At 50.4% G+C, this 19,831-nt stretch overlaps 1 protein-coding gene across 4 annotated transcripts in view; it reads left to right on the top strand.

Moving 5' to 3' along the window:
* Window positions 1–19,831, top strand: part of ADISSP (adipose secreted signaling protein) — a 360,219-nt gene that overhangs the window by 143,085 nt on the left and 197,303 nt on the right. For all 4 annotated transcript variants that reach the window (XR_015309257.1, XR_015309258.1, XM_086960133.1 and 1 more), the window contains exon 3: window positions 2,785–2,881. Coding sequence is in view for 2 of the 4 variants with exons in the window: in XM_086960133.1 (XP_086816259.1) it covers window positions 2,863–2,881 (19 nt within the window). In the remaining 2 variants the exon portion in view is untranslated. The remainder of the gene's footprint in view (window positions 1–2,784; window positions 2,882–19,831) is intronic.

The raw sequence follows: 19,831 nt of genomic DNA, 5'->3' as shown, positions 1-19,831 counted from the left end.
GCATCTACCCCAATGCACTTTACACCACTTTACTCAAAACCAATGCACCCTATGCCACTGCATCCACACCAACTACTTTGCACCAATGCGCTTTAAGCCACTATACTCCACAGCATTCTAATCTATGCCTCTGTGGCACTGCGTGCTATGTCACTCCACACTATTTCACTTTGGCACTGCACTCGACTCCACTCCATTCTACTCTGCACCAATCTACGACCCTGCACTCTGACACCCTACTCTGCATAACTGCCCTCTATGCCACTGCATTCTACTCTGCACCACTCAACTCTATGCCGCTGGACTCTACCCTGTACTACTCCACTCTATGCTACTTCGTTTTGCACCACTCTGCTCTGCAGCACTCCACTTTACGTCATTCCACTCTCTGCCTCTGAAATCCACTCTGCTCTACTCTATGCCAATCAATGCCACTGCACTCTACACCACTTTACTGACAACTGATGCACTCTACGCCACTGCATTCAATGTCCATCTACTCTGCACCCCTGGAATTTATGCCACTTCATTCTAGGCCACTCTACTCAACTCTACTACACTCCACGCCACGGTACTCGACTCCCTTAAACTCCGCTCCACTGACACCCTACTCCACTCCATCCTATGCCACTACTCCACTCTACGACTTTTATGTAACTCCTTCTATGCAACTTCATTACTATTAAACATTTGTAGAGCGCCTGGATACCCTCGGGCATCCCAGCGCTAAACAACTGAGTAGAGAAACCGATCTGTTTAAGCAACTATTTGTTGGAATAGCCATGTTTTGAAAGCTTCTGGAATGGTATGATGTGCGTTTCAGCGCGGAGGTGTGATGAAAGAGTGTCCAACAGTTTTGCCACATTATAGGCAAAGGATCTTCCTCCGCTTCGTGTCCGCCTGATTTTGGGAACAACTGCGAGATTAAGGTTAAGCGATTGCAGATTCCTCTTAGGGCTTCATGCCACTTAACTCCTCTCTACAATCTACTCCGCTCTATGCCACCCTACTCAACACCCTCTCCTCCACTCTGCTGTACACCACTCCACGACAGTCAACTCAACTCTGGCCCTTTACTCCACTCAACACTACTTAAGTCTACGCCCTTCCACTCTACGACACTCCACTCCTCTCCACACCAATCTACTGTACGCCACTCCATAACACTCCCTTCGACTTCACTTAACAACACTTCACGCCACACAATGTGGAGAAGTGTGGCTCAATGGTTAGAGCAGGCAGACCTTGATGCAGAGCTCTGGTTAGGGACCAGGGTTCGATTCCCGCCTCGGCGGGTCTTGGGCTCATAAATTCCTCTGACTGGATATTCTAATCATGGGTCCCACGCTGCAACTTTGGGCAATAGCTTGCTTAGTCTCAACAACGGCCCCCACAGCGCTGGGGATGCCTGGTTTCACCATGGGGATGCCCAGGAGTGGACACTTCACACGGAAAACCAGGAAGGGTTCCCTTGCGGTATTCGTACAAGCGCCGGGAGAGCCACTGCGGGTAGCTGTGCGCTATACAAGTACAAAGACATTTACATTTACACTCCTTTACTCCGCTAACAGCATACATTGCTTTCAGTGCTTTGATGCAGTCTGGGCTAATGCGCTCTAGAAATGCTACAATTAAAACATTGGCCAAGCCAGTAGGTCTTGCATAGGAGGGACCTATTGGCTTTGTCAATGTTTGTTTCAAACATACCTTAAGCAATATTTCTAATGCATATATCAAAGGCGGCTCCACCGTAGGCATCGTGTAAGTGTGTATCATTGTTACTTGATAAAACTACTATCCTCCACGGAGGCACCATCGTGATGCTGGTATTTTGCACAAAATGCACTTGATTAGTAGCAGAAAGTTAGAGGTCACAGGGGTCAGGAGAGCACAAGTTAAGAGCTTCAGGATTATAGTGGCAAATGACGGCTTCTCTTATGTGGGTCCACGTTCGCTGCGTTTTGAGGTGAACATAAAAAGAAATAACCAGAATGGTGTCGGCTGAGGGTACTCATTTTGAGGACATCTGAAGGATGAAGGGCTGATTGGCCCTTCGTGACGTCGGACCTGTGGTTTCCGGGTTAATCACGGAGTTCTGCAACGGGTGCTTCAATCCTCGGAGCCGTCGGTGCAGCGCGGACTCGGTTTATATCAGTTTTTACCGGCTGCATCAAGGGGTGGAATATACTATTCTGGAGAAGAGCTCTGAGGCGCGTACTGCGCGATGTACCCTTAATCTGCAGCTGCGTGTCCGAACCAGTGTATGCTGCTGCTTCGTGGAGTTTGAGGGCAGCAGCTGTGACGTCATGGCAGGTAATGTGAATGTGCTGATACTTCGCCCCCACATTGCCTGCCGACACCTTAAAAAAAACATTATCGGAGCCAGGCAGGTTATTGCGTTTCAGGAGCGCTCGCCTGCAGCAGGAAATTAATTTTAAAAAGTGTATTAGTCTAATGGCCCATACATACCTCCATCCTGCAGCGCGTGTGCGCCTTGAGCCGCGCTGCGAAGCGCTGATAAGAGCCGAGCGGAAAGTTGTAGCGGCGGATTCATGTCACGCCGCCTGGGCATTATTGAGCCCGGCCGCGGGGAGTGTGGGGGAGGGGTGGGAGGTGTCGATGGGGGTGCTGGGTGGTGACTGGGGACGCTGCGGGCTCTAGGACCTGAAGGGAGCCCTCCCCGCCCTCCGAGAGCCGCCCTGTGCCACTCTCACCGAGGCTGGAGGCGTGCGCTGTACCTCTGGCACCAGGCGGGCGCCTAACCTGCTCTCTCTCCCCCTCTAGGCGCTGGACTCGGCTGGGAGATGCGGCGCTGCTGACTCGGCTCTGGACGGTGGAGGTGCAGCTGCGGAGGGACGAGCCATGGCCACCGCCAAGAAGGGTGAGTGCAAATATGAAGGTGCGCACGAGGGTGCGTGTGCTCTGGGCGTGTGATGGTGAACGGGCGTCATCTCTGTTCAGAAAGGACCATGTGTAAGAATATGCTAAATAATTGTATGCACGTATGCCATGAGTGGAACAATCTCAGTAACACGTTATTTATACACCCCCTGCTAGGAAAGCGCGCGTCCGCGTCGATAACTGCAGTGCAATGGTCGGATGTTATTACCGCGGTACGGTTCACTGCCTCGTATATTACATATCGTAGTGACTTTACATAGAAAGCATCTGTGACATCTCTGCCAGTGTTGCTGACTTTGAAACTGGGAAGCAGGTGAGTCTCGGCGTCTGTTGGACATCCTGTGATCCTGGGCACATCACTCCACCTCCTCATGCCTTTCAAAGCAGGAACGTGCGCTTGTGTAGTGTAACTGGCGCTCGTGTAAAGCGCCCCAAGGCCGTCGCGTCGAGCTGGCGCTATATAAAAGTGAAAAAAACTACGATCAGTCGGTCCTCTTCAGTTTAATTTCTACTTATCACATTCTCAGCAGTGCAATAAATTGCCGACATTTAAGATTAAAAACGACTGCTTTCTTCAAGGGTCTCATTTAAGCCAGCACACGAGACAAAGTTGTCCTGCTCGTGTATTGTTACGAAATGCTTATTTTTTCTGCCACCTTATTTAGAACAATGGGGCTTTCCGCTGTACACGTATTCACTAGTACAGCGCAAAGGTGAAATGTCAGGTTGTTACAAAATTGATACTTGTATAGCGCACTACTCACCCGCAAGGGTCTCAAGGCGCTTGTACGAATACCGCTGTGGAACCCATTACTAAAGTGAGAAAACTCTCCTTACTGCCTCATGCAGGTTACAGTATCGAACAGGAGAAAAGTACTCGGATGAAACGCCAATGCTTGTCGGTGTCCCGTTTTGCTTCGCGCATTTAACCCATTCTGTCTCGGTGTTCTGGTACAAGTACCTTCATTTATGACGTTTGTGCACGAAAAAGGGGCGCCATGTGAACCACGTATGGAGCGCCATTGGCAGTCCATTTTTCATGACCATCTCATTCATGGTTCCTCCACACACTCAGCAGTGGTAATAAATATCGTATTACACTCCGGGCATCTGCATACCTATCAATCAATATAATCATGATTTCGCTTTTACATAAATACGTGTGTATATACGTATATATGTATATACGCGACAGTAGATATAATAAGTGACTGAGCTGAACTCAAAAACAGATCCCGGGTGTGGGTTTAGATCCGCGTAGGATGGCATTCTCGTGGGTTCTTGGGGAATCAATACTTCATCTTTGCCCCCTCGAGTTGCTGTTTTTTGTTGTAACTTCTCTCTGCCCGTCTCCGGTTCTCGGGTACATCTCGCCCCCCGTGGGCACCTGCCACCCCAGCTGCCGCGCCGAGGCGGCGTTCGAGGCTCTGCGCAAATTAATGTTCTCAGAACTGTTGGAAAAGCAATTAGCAGCCGTCCGGATTGGGCAGGATCGTAAAACTATACACGATGTGGAAAAAAGGCACGCACAGCCGCATCTTGTCGGGCTAATGGCTGCTGTAATTTTCGCTAAGTAGGCTCGGCTAATTAGTGTTTCTGTGCTTGTGGGAGCTCGGCGCTGCATACTTTTAGAGGAGTTATATTTGGGCTGTGTGTGGCCTTTTGAGGGTTGGAGCGCATACCAAGTACTGCGTCCTCGGATTGCATGAGAACTGCCCCCAGCAGTGGTCTGGTCAGTTTCGCCTCCGCATTGTACGTGGCATGACCTGTTTGGGACCGGTTGAGACCTGTGCAGTGCCCCGGCCCCCACCCCACCCCACCCCCAGGCCACGTGCTTGTTCTCCGGCGCTGATCCTCAGATCGGAGCATGAATTACAATACAGCCAACCTGCAGGGACGAGCCTGGGCTTTCCGAGCTCAGCGCCTTTAAACTGTTGCACGACGCAAGGCACTTCTAGAAAGCGAGCCATTGATTCGTGAAGCGTAGCTGACAGCTGATAGCATGTCATGCGAGGGGTCGCCTTCTTCCAAATGTGTCTTTAGTCAGCAGCAGGGTATGCTGGGACTTGGAGTTCTATGTTCTCGGATCAAAGTAAGGCACTACAAGTCCCACTATGCAAAGCGTTGATTGAAGCAACAGGGCAAGACGGCTGCTTAGCAACGTGGCACACAGTTAGATAGAATAACATTCAAGGGGTGTGTGTGTCCGTCTGTCTCTACTACCTTATTTCTGAGTCTGTGTACTGGCGGTGTCGGAGAATATTGTTCTACAAGTACAGCTGATTGTGGTATTGGGCAGTTTCCGATAATCCACGCTGCCACTCCCTGCGGCCACGCTGCCACTCCCTGCATCCACGCTGCCACTCCCTGCATCCACGCTGCCACTCCCTGCGTCCACGCTGCCACTCCCTGCGTCTACGCTGCCACTCCCTGCGTCCACGCTGCCATGCCACTCCCTGCGTTCACGATACTACTTTCCCAGCAGCCACACTATGTCTCCCCCAGCATCCACGCTAACATTCCCAGCGTAATGCTACCTCATTGTGTTCATGCTACCACTCCCAGCATCCACGCTATCACTCCCGGCCTCCACGCTATCACTCCCGGCGTCCACGCTACCACTCCCGGCGTCCACGCTACCACTCCCGGCGTCCACGCTACCACTCCCGGCGTCCACGCTACCACTCCCAGCGTCCACGCTACCACACCCAGCGTCCACACTACCACACCCAGCGTCCATGCCACCCCTCCCAGCATCCCTGCTACCACGACACCCAGCGTCCATGCTACCTCATGTGGCCACGCTACCACACTCCGCGTCCACGCTACCACACCCAGCGTCCACACTACCACACCATGCATCCATGCCACCCCTCCCAGCGTCCCTGCTACCACCACACCCAGCGTCCATGCCACCTCATGTGTCCACTCTTCCACACCCAGCGTCCATGCTACCTCATCGTGTCCACGCTACCACACCCATCGTTTACGCGACCACTCCCAGTGTCCATGCTACCTCACCCAGTGTCCATGCTAGCTCATCGTGTCCACGCTACCACTCCCAGCGTCCACGCTACCACTCCCAGCGTCCCTGCTACCACCACACCCAGCATCCATGCCACCACACCCAGTTTCCATGCCACCTCATGTGTCCACGCTACCACACCATTCGTCGATGCTTCCACACCATGCATCCATGCTACCCCTCCCAGAGTCCCTGCTACCACCACACCCAGCGTCCATACTACCACACCCAGCATCCATGCCACCTCATGTGTCCACGCTACCACTCTCAGCGTCCACGCTACCACTCCAAGTGGCCATGCTATCACATTCTTCATCCATGCTACCACACAGTGTCCACGTCACCACTCCCTGCATCCACGTTACCACACCTTTCGTCGATGCTACCGCACCATGCATCCAAGCTACCTCTCCCAGTGTCCCCGCTACCACCACTCCCAGCATCTGTAGTGTAGTTCCTATTTTCCCTATAGGCCCTGCGCATTGGAATAACATAAACAGCAGTGTAGACGTAGGACTGAGGTCATCTAGGTCTCTACTGACTATGTTAGACTTAATTTAGGTTTGCACCAGCTAGCTCAGAGGACACTGGAAACTTTCTTGAATGTATTGGGAGGGATAAGCTTCCCAGGCTCAGACAAGAAGGGATTCAGTGACCTCTGAGCTAGCTGGCGCAAACCTAAATTAAGTTTACCATAGTCAGTAGAGACCTAGATGACCTCAGTCCTATGTCTACACTGCTGTTTGTTATTCCAATGCGCAGGGCCTATTGGGAAAATAGGAACTACACTACATGGCGCCCCACATAGCCGTACAAGGGCATAAAATGGTAATATTGATTCAGGTTCCTAGATAAAAACACAATACATCCATACTACCTCATCATGTGTCCACACTACCACTCCCTGCGTCCAAGCTACCACTCCCAGCATCCATGATACTACACCATTCGTCGATGCTACTGCACCATGCGTACCGCTACCATCACACACAGCGTCTCCGCCACCGCCACCACCACACCCAGCATCCACCGCTACCACCACACCTAGCGTCCCGCTACCGCACCATTTTGCCACGCTACCATACCATGTGCCAACGCTACCGCACCCTGCCTCCACCCACGCTACCATACCCTGCCTCCACTCACGCTACTACTCCCTGCCTCCACCTACGCTACCGCACCCTGCCTCCACCTACACTACCGCACCCTGCCTCCACCTACGCTACCGCACCCTGCCTCCACCCACGCTACCACACCCTGCCTCCACCCACGCTACCACACCCTGCCTCCACTCACGCTACTACTCCCTGCCTCCACCTACGCTACCGCACCCTGCCTCCACCTACGCTACCGCACCCTGCCTCCACCTACGCTACCGCACCCTGCCTCCACCCACGCTACCACACCCTGCCTCCACCCACGCTACTACTCCTTGCCTCCACCCATGCTACCACACCCTGCCTCCACCCACGCTACCGTACCCTGCCTCCACCTACGCTACCGCACCCTGCCTCCACCTACGCTACCGCACCCTGCCTCCACCCACGCTACCACACCCTGCCTCCACCCACGCTACCACACCCTGCCTCCACCCACGCTACCACACCCTGCCTCCACCCATGCTACCGCACCCTGCCTCCACCCATGCTACCGCACCCTCCCTCCACCTACGCTACCGCACCCTGCCTCCACCCACGCTACCACACCCTGCCTCCACCCACGCTACCACACCCTGCCTCCACCCACGCTACCACACCCTGCCTCCACCCACGCTACCACACCCTGCCTCCACCCACGCTACCACACCCTGCCTCCACCCACGCTACCACACCCTGCCTCCACCCATGCTACTACTCCTTGCCTCCACCCACGCTACTACTCCTTGCCTCCACCCACGCTACTACTCCTTGCCTCCACCCACGCTACTACTCCTTGCCTCCACCCATGCTACTACTCCTTGCCTCCACCGACGCTACTACTCCTTGCCTCCACCCATGCTACTGTACCCTGCCTCCACCCACGCTACCACACCCTGCCTCCACCCACGCTACTACTCCTTGCCTCCACCCACGCTACTACTCCTTGCCTCCACCCACGCTACCACACCCTGCCTCCACCCACGCTACTACTCCTTGCCTCCACCCATGCTACTACTCCTTGCCTCCACCGACGCTACTACTCCTTGCCTCCACCCATGCTACTGTACCCTGCCTCCACCCACGCTACTACTCCCTGCCTCCACCCACGCTACCGCACCCTGCCTCCACCCACGCTACCGCACCCTGCCTCCACCCACGCTACCGCACCCTGCCTCCACCCACGCTACCGCACCCTGCCTCCACCCACGCTACCGCACCCTGCCTCCACCCACGGTACCACACCCTGCCTCCACCCACGCTACCACACCCTGCCTCCACCCACGCTACCGCACCCTGCCTCCACCCACGGTACCACACCCTGCCTCCACGCTACCACACAATTCATCAATGCTACTGCACCATGCATCCACGCCACTTTTCTCAGCGTCCCTACCACAGCACCCAGGGACCCCGCCACAGCACCCAGGGACCCCGCCACAGCACCCAGGGACCCCACCACAGCACCCAGGGACCTCTCCACAGCACCCAGGGACAATGCCACAACACCCCGCCTCCCCGCTGCCGCACCCTGCCATCGGGCTACCACACCCTGCATCGACAATACTGCACCATGTGTCCTCGCCACCACTTCCAGCATCCACACTACCCAAATAAATTTTGGAAGTGAAAAAGTGCTGACCATGCAGCAGTGAATCAGACTGGTTGGTGGCATGGATATCCATTAGCCAATGGTACGCTGGTGCTATTGTTAAATGTTGTTCGATCTAAAGCAGGAATGTATGTGTGAAATGTTTCATGATAAGCACTGTAGCTATACAGGTTGTTAAGGCACTGAACCAGAGTTATAGCCCTGAGCCACAGGCGAGGGCCTATAACAATGGAGAGGGCCTTTGACAACTGGTATAGCCCGTGGCAGAAGGGCTAGATGGCTATTGAAATATTCCACCCACTATAGATAATATGTTCTAAATTAAAAAGGGAGAAACATGAAGACAAACATTGTAATCTTGGAGCAGCAGGCCAGCCACTATAAGCCTGGGGCTACTCCATTGTCTTCAGTGAAGCTCTCAACATTCCAATGTTTTAAAATGTAGTAGTTAATTTAGACGCATTATATGTGCCTTTCTGTTGTGGATATCTCGCTCTCCTGTGCCTGTGTGGCCACCATGATCTAACGGTCATGAATGCATTGGCGTCACACCAGCACCCCCATACCCACATAGCCTGCCCTTTCCTTCTCTGAATGCGGCCTCTTACGCAACACTTCAGTTTCATGCTCTCTCGTCATTCAACCACTACCGTGGCTGAATTTGATATTTGTGTCCGAGGTCGTTTTATATTCTGCTGCTACCTTTACTTTCACTGCCTCTTCTGGAACTGGATTGCTGCATCATCTGTATACCCCTAAGTTATTTAAAGGTCTCAATTGAACCCTCCAACCCCACATCACATCCAGATTGCACAGACCTAAGTCTGAGCATCTGCTCCTCCTATTCCTAAGGCAGATATAGCCTCATGTTGTGTGTTGTCCGGTTGTGGGACTCGCCTTATGCGCACTGTCGCTCCCCTGACCTGTCTCTCTTCTTTGTCACTCTGCTCAAGAACTTCAAGATCCTGTGATGAGAGCCCCTGCTTGAAGCTGGACCTTGAGTTGCTAACTGTTCTTTCTCTATTTACATAGCTTTTTTTGGCTTTACTCCTTTCTGTTTATGGCACATGTTGTATATATCCCTAAAGATGGCGGTGTGGTGTGCGCTGTAGAGATGTCCTTATTATGAAGCAACGAGAAGCATTGCTCATAGCGCTGGTCACTTCCCGCGTTCTTCAGTGAGCTGTGCTCACCAGCACTCTTTATCCCGCTGCGCCTCCCCGGTTCAGTCTAGCTCAGAACCAGGGTGCGATCCCTTACCATCCCTGGGCCCTCACTCCATGCCCCGCAGACCTCACCATCACCCTTCCTCCATACAAACACGGACACCTAGTCCGGAAGCCATTCGTTTTGTCTGGCTTGCCATCTTCTATACTAACTTCAGGATTATTCTCCACTCTTCACATTTGTTTCAGTAAATGTTCTCACCACTGATACTGGGTTTCTAGGCACATTTCTTTGAGTCCTCCTCCTTGCAGTTACCAGGTTACTACAGAGCTCTTCTGCAGGCCTTTGGCATCGCACCTGTCCCCAGGATTCAGCAAAAAAAAGGAGACCGGAACCACTGCATAGCTTTGTTTTTAGCAACAATTCCTCTTGTCCCTCTTGCCTTTAGTCTTTCGTTTTTCTAGTTCAAATACGACCTTCAGTTCTTCTATCCTTGCATCATGAACTTTCAAGACTTGCTTCACTTTTGACTACTTCAATGTTTTGGGATTTCCCCCCTGCTCTTACTCCTGTTACTTCTGCATATTCTAAAAAATATTGCCTCCTTAATTGGCTGTCTTCTGTTTTATGTTCTTATAGTCTTCTTAAAGTCCAGCATCTTGACCTTTGTGTGCCCTGCTTCTTCTGTGTTGACACATGGGATGTAGAATTCCTAAATGTAATGGGGCGCTAATGGGGCCAGGGAAGTAGGGCCTTGGATTCATATATAAACCATACATAAAATCTTAATATCCATTTATGCTTCTCATACTTTATTATTTGTTGGGCACTTAAAGATCTGTGGGTATTTTGGATCTAAAAATGGCAAAACTACTGTTATCCCCAAATATTTATCCCTTTTATTAATACTCCCCCAGTGTTTCCATTTACCAGCCACCACCTTAAGCCACCCACATCCTCTAACATAATAGCACAGTCTAGGAAAATGCACAAACTAACTCTATTCACATTTCAGTGTTTCAGCAACCATTACAAAACCCTACAAACCACAAAAATGCACCCTTCTACCCCTACCGCCACACAATGACACATTCACCGTCACAGAAACCACCACTCTGCCCCGTACCACTATCAAATCTGCACGTCACCAACACAAGGCAAACCCACATTATGCACAACCTTAATCTCTTCAATCATACCTGTTCATTCAAAATACCAGCTCTAGTCTCTACTTACTCGTAACAGACCCTATTACCATTCCATCACCACCAACCCTATACTCAACCCTCTCTCATGTCATCCACCAACACCCTCCTCATCTTTTTTAACCAAAACACACAACCAAACCATCCTCACACTCCACCGCGCATTGTCTATTCCTGCTACCAAATCTAAAACAAACACTCATAACCCCTGTCCATCTCCTCTCACACAACACATACTCTCTCCTCCAGCGCACATCACCACCCCTTTTACCATTTAACTTCCAGCCACCAACAGTACTTTACATCCAAATCCTTCACAGAAACTCACTAAATCAATATCCCATCTCACCACTCTTTAAAAACATAACACACACCAGCACATCAAAATCTCGCACATTCAATTTCATACTACCTTCCGTCACAAAATAGAAACAACCACCCAATCCAACCCTCTTGACTACACGAACAATACAAATCCTAAACCAACTTTACAAACATATTTTCTGTCTTCACCAACACCTATATCAAAACCCAACACAATACTCATTAACCCGCCTCTCATCCATTGCACAATTCAGACCCTTGAAACAAGATCCACATGCTCCAACACCACCCCTAACCCATACACCTTGCACCCTTAGCATACGCAAACGAAATAAACAATATACCACTCTTCACAAATTTGCATCTCCCTGTTACACAACACATCTACTATACAAAAACAACACAGCCCACCAACTCCCTCTCAATCACCTTCTTTACCACCTGCAAACACAGGCCCAAGAAAATGCATTCTAAGCCTTCTGAACGAGGATTATGATGTATACAAACAATATAGCTATCCGAATACAGTCAATATCAACACTAGTAGTATACCTGCTACAAGTTCAAAGAATACTACTCGCTCTTCTAGAAAACAAAGTCCCACCACCACCAAAACACAATCTCTAGACTGCCTACTAATAAATGATCGATCACTTCACAAAAGCACGCACCGCATCTACGACCTACTCACTAACACATAACCAGGCTTACTCTTCATACCTGAATCATGGTTAGGGGATGACATTGCTCCAGTGCTGTCATCTTTGCAAATCCAGAACCATCTGGTAACTTTTTAACACAAAACACCACCACTCACCTCACATAAGGCCACCTTACATGCAACTACACATTGACTGTGAAAGAAACTCAATTTTGAATACTTAGAAACACAACTAACGTCCAACACAGATCTAAACACAATAATTTCAGTTTAAAACTGTATGAGTGGCTCCAGGAAGCTTTTGGAATCCTAATACCACAAAAAACAGCAACACAGGACAAAAGAAAGCAGATTGGATGAATGAATGCAGAACTAAAAAACATAAAGCAGCAAATTGCTAAGCAGCAGCACACCTGGCTCAAAACAAATTACACTAAATTCAAACTCCACCTGCACAACCGTAACAGAATATACCATTCAACAATTAAAGTAGCAAAAAAAGGTACCATACAATCAGAATTCAAAATGCTAAATGTGCACTTAAAGAATTTGATAAGATTCTTAATGAATTTTGTAAACTTCGATGCACAGAAAGGACTTGTCCCATTTCTCAAGGATTTACTGGGAAATTATTACACAACCAAAGCGCACATGTTTGATTAGTATTGTAAACAAAAGAAAACCACCAGAACCAAACTATTTCCATCAGTCACACCTAAGGGCAGGCTTACCCAGCCTCTCGTTTTCAAACAACTTTCAGAAACTGAATTTATGGGTTAACAAAACAAGCAGGCCAGCCGGCTGCCCTTCTGACTGACCCTTGTCCACCACAAATGTTCAAAAACATTCTTTTAACTACCTCTGCTGCCACACCAGTCGGAACAATCTTCAATAATTGTTTAACAAGAGGAGTCTTTGCAGAAGACCTAAACAGGCATAAATACGCCCATTATTAAAGAAAACAAACCTGAACCCACATGACCCAAACAACTACAGACAGACCACAAATTGACTTTTCCGGAGCAAACCTATAGAGCAACAATCACGTAGGTGCCACAGTTAATTGAATATAACTCCATACTTTCTGACTTGCATACAGGATTACACCCAGGAAGAGGCACAGAATCTGCCCTAATCGTCATCTAAGATGACCTTAAAAACACAGGAGACCAGAACAGGGCCGCCGCTCTACTTCTCTTGCACTTTTCAGTTTCCTTCAACACAATTGATCATGACTCTCAAATCCAAACACTACCTGCAATGATCAATTAATTTCAGCTCACATGCTATACCTTGCACAGATGACACACAAATACTTCTTGAACTGGAAAGCCCTAAAGACATTGGAAACTCAAAAATATTTAGCTGCCTCAAAGACGTTGCTCAGTGCATGACATGTAGCCATCTCAAATTGAATGCTTTAAAAACATAAATACATGTGGTTATTGGAAGAATTATGACCCACTCTATTCCCAGCCTGACGCGCTGGAACCATCCCTAAAGTATCTAATGTGGTAAGAAACCTTGGCATTACCAGGGGCTCCAAGCTATCAATGAATACCCAAGAGGACAAGTTAGCAAGATCAAGCTTCATTACCATGAAAACTCTGCCACGCATCTGCCCCCTACTTAGGATTTTGACACCAGGTCCAAGCCATTATCTCTCTTGTACTGTCTAAGCTTGGTTATGTCAATGGCCTCTACCAAGGATCATCTTTATCAGCTATGAAAAGATTAGAACGGATTCAGAACTCGGCTGCCAGACTACGCGTACATAGAAAGCCACAAACCCCCATCTCTCCTACCTTGAGGGCCCTATATTGGTTACCGTTTGCCAAAAAATCCACCTTTAAGCTGCTTTGCTTCATCCACAAAGCAATACATGGTACAGGACCGCTTTCCATCAGTTATAAAATCACCAAATACTTAAAACAAAGGAGCCTCCACTCCAGATTCGTGCACTGCCTAAAAAAAACAGCATACAAGAAAGAAAAACATGGGCGGTACATATTTCTCTAGTCAAGCATCCAAATTACATAATTCATTCTCTCCCCCCCCCCCCAACAAAATCCAATGAAAAATATCTTATCTTCAGAAGACTGCTTGAGTTGCCTCTTTCATGCATGACCACCTTGCACAAATGTACAGTATATACTTGTGTATGAAAATATGTACAATTTGATTATAGAAGTCTACACTTCTTTGTACAAATGCATATACTACTTGCTCTTTAAAAATATATAGGTATTTTTATAGGTCTGCTTAACAAATATATTTATTTCTTGAACATAAAATAATAAATATATTTCTGTAGTAGGGGATCTCTGTGTATAGTCATAATCTAGTGAATAGTCCCGCCCATGTGCGTGGACCCTGGCAATCAAAAATAATCTCTTAAGTTGTCAAATCATGCTGAAACTGTAAAGACACTTAAGAGAGAATTTAAAGACAAATAATGCAGCCTATATCCACAGGCTACACTGTCCAGTACTTCAACTAGAAAATTCCACCAAACAACACCACACACAGCACAGCCTGCCCAGTTTCTACCACAGAGAAACTTGCCTCTACCAGAAAAAGACTCTGGAATGATAGAGAGGAAGGCATGGACAGACAAGCCCCATAGGCTGCCATTATGTGGCTCAAATAGGATACTGTGCCTTTAAGAGAACTTTCCAGAACTTTCTCCCAGTATCCCAGAATGCACAGCAGGTCCCTTTTACTTTCAGTTCTTTTTTCCGGCTCCTGCTAACAGGACCCTGGCATTGAGCTCTCCTTTTTTTCGAGGGTTTATTGGATTTTTTTGTCACTTTTTTGGGAAAAGTGTTTGAATTTATATTCCTTGGTGCTTCTCTTCTCTCCTGTGTGTTTGTTCAGGCTTTTTAGGGCTCTAAAATGCCTGGTCTTTTCGATAAATGCCCAGCATGTGGAAGGAAGAAGGCCAAGAGTGATCCACACGACGTCTGCATCGTCTGTCTCCCTGAAGCACATGTCCCTGAAGACTGTGACATCTGCCAGCAACTTTCAGCAAGGACCCTGAGGGACAGACTGAAGATAAGGCTTCAAGGCCTTGAAGAGAGACGACTGCAGGCTGCAGGTTGGTCTGGGCAGGCTGGGAAGGTTCCCTCTGCCTCTGCTGAGGCCTCTGGGGGGGCTCCCCCGGAGGCAGGAAGACCAGCAAACGGTCCCGGTCTCCGTCGACGTCGATTGCATCGACGACGGTGTCGAGAGGGATGGCGACGGTGTGTTCCCCATCTCCCTGGGGCTCCGGGTCGAGACGGCGAGGGGATTCGACGTCGAAGGGCCTGGACAGGCCGCCGTCGAGACCACAGTCGACGGCATCTTTATTGTCGTCGTCGACGTCAGCGTCGGACTATCGACGTCGAAGAAGGAGCGACAGGCGTCGGCGCTCGCCGTCGAGACGAAGATCGGCGTCGAGGGGATCCTCTACCTCGAGGAGGAGTCGACGACGCTCGTCGTCGAGAATGTTCCGGTCGACGTCGCGGAGGCGGCGTTCGGCGTCTAGGACGAAGAGGTCGACGTCGCGGAGGCGGAGTTCGACGCCAGAGTCGTGGAGGTGACGTTCGACGCCGGAAAGGCGACGCTCAGCGTCGAGAAGGAAGAGATCGGCGTCTAGGAGTCGCTCCAACTCTCCTAAACGGCGCAGGAGGAGGTCTGGCGCCAGAAGTCAGGCTGGATCTAGTGGAGGGCGCAAGAGACAGCGATCGCCTGCGGAAGGGGCTGGGTCGCAGTCCCCTTCCCCGAAGAAGGCACCGGGCTCGATGTACTCTGTGGTATATACGCCACCTCGGCCTAAGTCGCCCCCTCCTCCTGGACCTAAGGAGGACCCTCCCACCAACCCTCCGCTTCCACCAGGACGACCACTACCACCGCATGGGCCCGCCCCTCAGGCGGTGATACCCCCTGTTCCTCCACCAAGGTCGGCGTCACTACCTCCTCTTCCTACACCACCTAAGGGGACTCCTAGACCAAGGCCCCAGGAGGAACCGCAGAAGACGCCCCCAAGGAAACCTGCGGAGCATCCACGTGCTGGGAGATCACGCTCTTGCTCCAGGAGGAAGCAGCGATCGCGCCACAGGTCATCCACGCGGTCGAGACACCGCCATAGAAGGCACAGATCTCGCTCTCGTACGAGGTCCTCATGAACCAGGGACTACTCACGAGGGTGTCGCCGGTTGATGACCTGGTGGCGTTCCATGATGTCCTTTTGAGAGGTGCTGCCAAATTTGGCATATCCTTGACGGTGCCCACATCTAAGACATCAGTCATTTTTGAGACATTGCACCAGAAACACCTGTCTCGTCCACTACTACCTCCGGTGCCGGGCCTGGAGGAACCGGCCATGGACCTTTTCCTCAACCCTGCGGTGACTAAGGCGGCACCATCGAGATTGCAGAAAAAGTACCGGGCTCTCGATTCGGACCCACCTTTTCTAAGGGTGTAACCTCCTCCGGATTCTGTGATTGTGACGGCGGCCCGCAAACAACATGCCACCACCCAATCATCCACGGTTCCTCCTGACAAGGAGTCTAGATGGATGGATTCAGCTGGAAGGAAAGTATGTGGGACATATGCGACCTCTGTGAAGGCTGCGAGTGCCACGGCTTTGTTGGGGCGCTACGACCGCGCCTTATGGGACTCTCTTCAGCAGTTTGCGGAACACTTGCCTTGCGATAAGCGTGAAGACTTCCAGGAAGTGCTAAACGGGGGGATGCTGGTAGCGAATCAAATTATCAGCGCTGCGGCAGATTCTTCCCTTTTAGCGGCACAAGGCTTTTGCCATGGGATTAACCAGCGACGTCATGCCTGGCTCCGCCTTACGTCACTGAAACCAGACGCACAGCAAAGGGGAGCCAACCTTCCATTCTCTGGCGAAACCCTATTTGGGAAACATGCGGATGACGAAATGGCCCGCATGAAGGCGGAGGCCGAAACACTCACGGCTGTGGGTTTAGAGAAGCCCAAAGAAACGAAGAAGTCGTACCGCCCTTTCCAACGGCGGTTCGGTGGGCAGGGCAGAGGACGTGGCCAAGCTTCAGGACAGTCGCAGCAACGTCAACAGTTCCGTAAGCCATTCCAGAAACGCCCGAAGGGCAGGGGAGGCCAAGAGTCGGCACCAGCGACCAAGGGCCCGGCCGGGTCTAGGCCCTAAGCACTTACTTCCCCCGGATCTGTTACCCACTCCGGTAGTGAGAAGCATTCAATTTTTTCTGGCAGAGTGGAGAAAAATTACTCAGGACAAATGGGTGCTGAATATTATTTGCAATGGATACAGTCTTCGGTTCACCAGCCCGCCTCCAGCAATTCCACCGGTCAGCTCGCAGTTTCAACTGCGCGAGCTTCAGACGGAGGCAGATATCCTGTTAAGGAAAAGAGCGATAGAAGATGTGCCTCTGTCTCAGAGAGGAAGAGGTCTGTACTCCCGGTTCTTCCTGGTTCACAAGAAGGACAAGAACGAGTTCAGGCCCATTCTGGACTTGCGACAGGCAAACAAATGGATTCGCAGGGAAAAGTTTCGCATCCTGTCGTTGCATCAGATTTATCCTCAGTTGCAACAGGGAGACTGGCTATGTGCTATAGACCTACAAGATGCGTACTTCCATGTGCCTATTGCACACAAACATAGGAAGTTCCTGCGGTTCCAAGTCGGCGCCAATCATTATCAATACACAGAACTCCCATTCGGACTAAAGTCTGCGCCGAGAACATTCTCGAAGTGCATGGCGGTGGTAGCAGCACACCTGAGGAAGAACAAGGTGTTTGTTTACCCGTACCTGGACGATTGGTATATCAAGGCCTCCTTCTCGGAAGCGCGAGCACACTTCCAGATGACGTGAGTTCTCTTGAACAAGCTGGGGTTGCATATCAACATGTCCAAGTCTGTCCCGACTCCGGTCCAATGCATACAGTACTTGGGAGCCTCCATCAATACGCTGTCAGCAAGCGTGTCTCCTTCGGAAGAGCGACGATTATCACTCCTTCGGAAGGCTCAGGCTCTTATGACCACTCCATCTACAACAGTGAGGACGATGTCTTCTCTACTGGGATCGATGGCCTCTTGTATCTTCCTGACTCCACACGCACGGCTGCACATGAGACCGCTGCAGGAGTGCTTGGAAGACCAGTGGGATCAGAGGAAAGGATCTTGGGACGACAAGATTCGACTGTCTCAGCATGCTCTTCAGTCTCTGAAGTGGTGGTGTTCAGCGGAGAATCTCCTCACAGGGGTTCCCTTCCACAAGGACAATCCCACTCAGACTGTTGTGACGGATGTGTCTCTCCACGGCTGGGGAGCGCACTCCGGAAGCCTACAGATTCATATCAATTTCCTGGAACTCAGAGCTGTTCACTTGGCACTGAAGGCCTTTCTTCCGTCCTTCCAAACCAACTCTCTGCTTGTACAGACGGATAATACGACCACGATGTATTACCTCAACAAGCAGGGGGGGTTCGAGATCACGCACTCTGTCACAGGAGGCCCAGGCGATCTGGCACTGGCTTCTGGTCAGAGGACTGACGATAACGGCTACCCATCTGCCAGGTGTGCAGAATGTTCAGGCGGATGCACTGAGCAGACTGATTCAGGAAAACCACAAATGGATCATAAACGACGAAGTACTAGGAGAAGTCTTCGCAAGGTGGGGGACTCCAGACGTAGATCTGTTCGCCACTGCCGAAAACAGCAAATGCCGAGACTTCGCCTCCAGGTACTACCAGCAGGGGACGCTGGGGAATGCGTAATGGATCACCTGGTCGAACAGCTTTCTGTACGCTTTTCCACCCATTCCCCTGATTCCGGTGGTGCTCATCAAACGGGCCCGGTCCAGGGCTCGGATGATACTCATTGCCCCGGAATGGCCCAGGCAGTGGTGGTTCACGGACCTGCTTCACCGGTCTCTCCTTCCTCACATTCGGCTGCCGTGCAGGCCGGACCTTCTCACGAAGTTCAGAGGGCAGATTTTGCACCCCAACCTCTCGTCTTTGAGTTTGGCACCATGGCTCCTGAGATAGTGCAATATGGCCATCTTAATCTACCCGAGGATTGCATGGACATACTGAAGAAGTCTAAGAGACCTTCCACTCGGACCTCCTATGCTTAAAAGTGGAAGAGGTTCTGTATCTGGTGCCAGTCTAAGAACTATGACCCGACAATGTGCAAGGAAGACGTCATCCTTCCTTACCTTCTACATTTGGCGCATTCTGGCCTTAATGTTCATTCTATTAAGGTTCATCTCGCTGCATTGACTGCCTACAGGAAATGCCCTTCACAGACTTCCTTCTTCCAGATCCCTGTGATCAAAGATTTTCTGGAAGGCTTGAAGAAAGTTTTCCCTCCTGTCAGGCTTCCTTCGCCTTCATGGGAATTGAATGTGGTGCTGTCCAGATTGATGAAGGAGCCTTTTGAACCTATTCATAATGCTTCGTTGCAGCACCTGTCCTGGAAAGTGGCGTTCCTCGTGGCCATTACATCGGCCCGCAGGGTGAGCGAAATTCAGGTGTTGTGTTGCCAAGAACCTTATACTGTATTACATGGTGCTAAGGTTGTTATGCGTACTCACCCTAAATTTCCTCCCAAGGTTATTTCTGATTTTCATGTCAACCAGACCATAACGTTGCCTACTTTTTTTCAGAATCCTTCATCTCCAGCGGAAAGGTCTCTACATTCCCTGGATGTTAGGAGGGTGTTGAAATTTTATCTGGATAAAACCAAAGATATTCGTAGGTCAGACCAATTATTTGTCAATTATGGATCGGTCAGGACAGGTCTTGCTACCTCTA

The sequence above is a fragment of the Lissotriton vulgaris genome, chromosome 3_1, assembly GCF_964263255.1.
Source record: "Lissotriton vulgaris chromosome 3_1, aLisVul1.2, whole genome shotgun sequence".
In the NCBI taxonomy this organism is placed as follows: Eukaryota; Metazoa; Chordata; class Amphibia; order Caudata; family Salamandridae; genus Lissotriton; species Lissotriton vulgaris.
The sequence above is the reverse complement of the archived record's forward strand: the minus strand, read 5'-3'. Positions and strand labels throughout refer to the sequence as shown.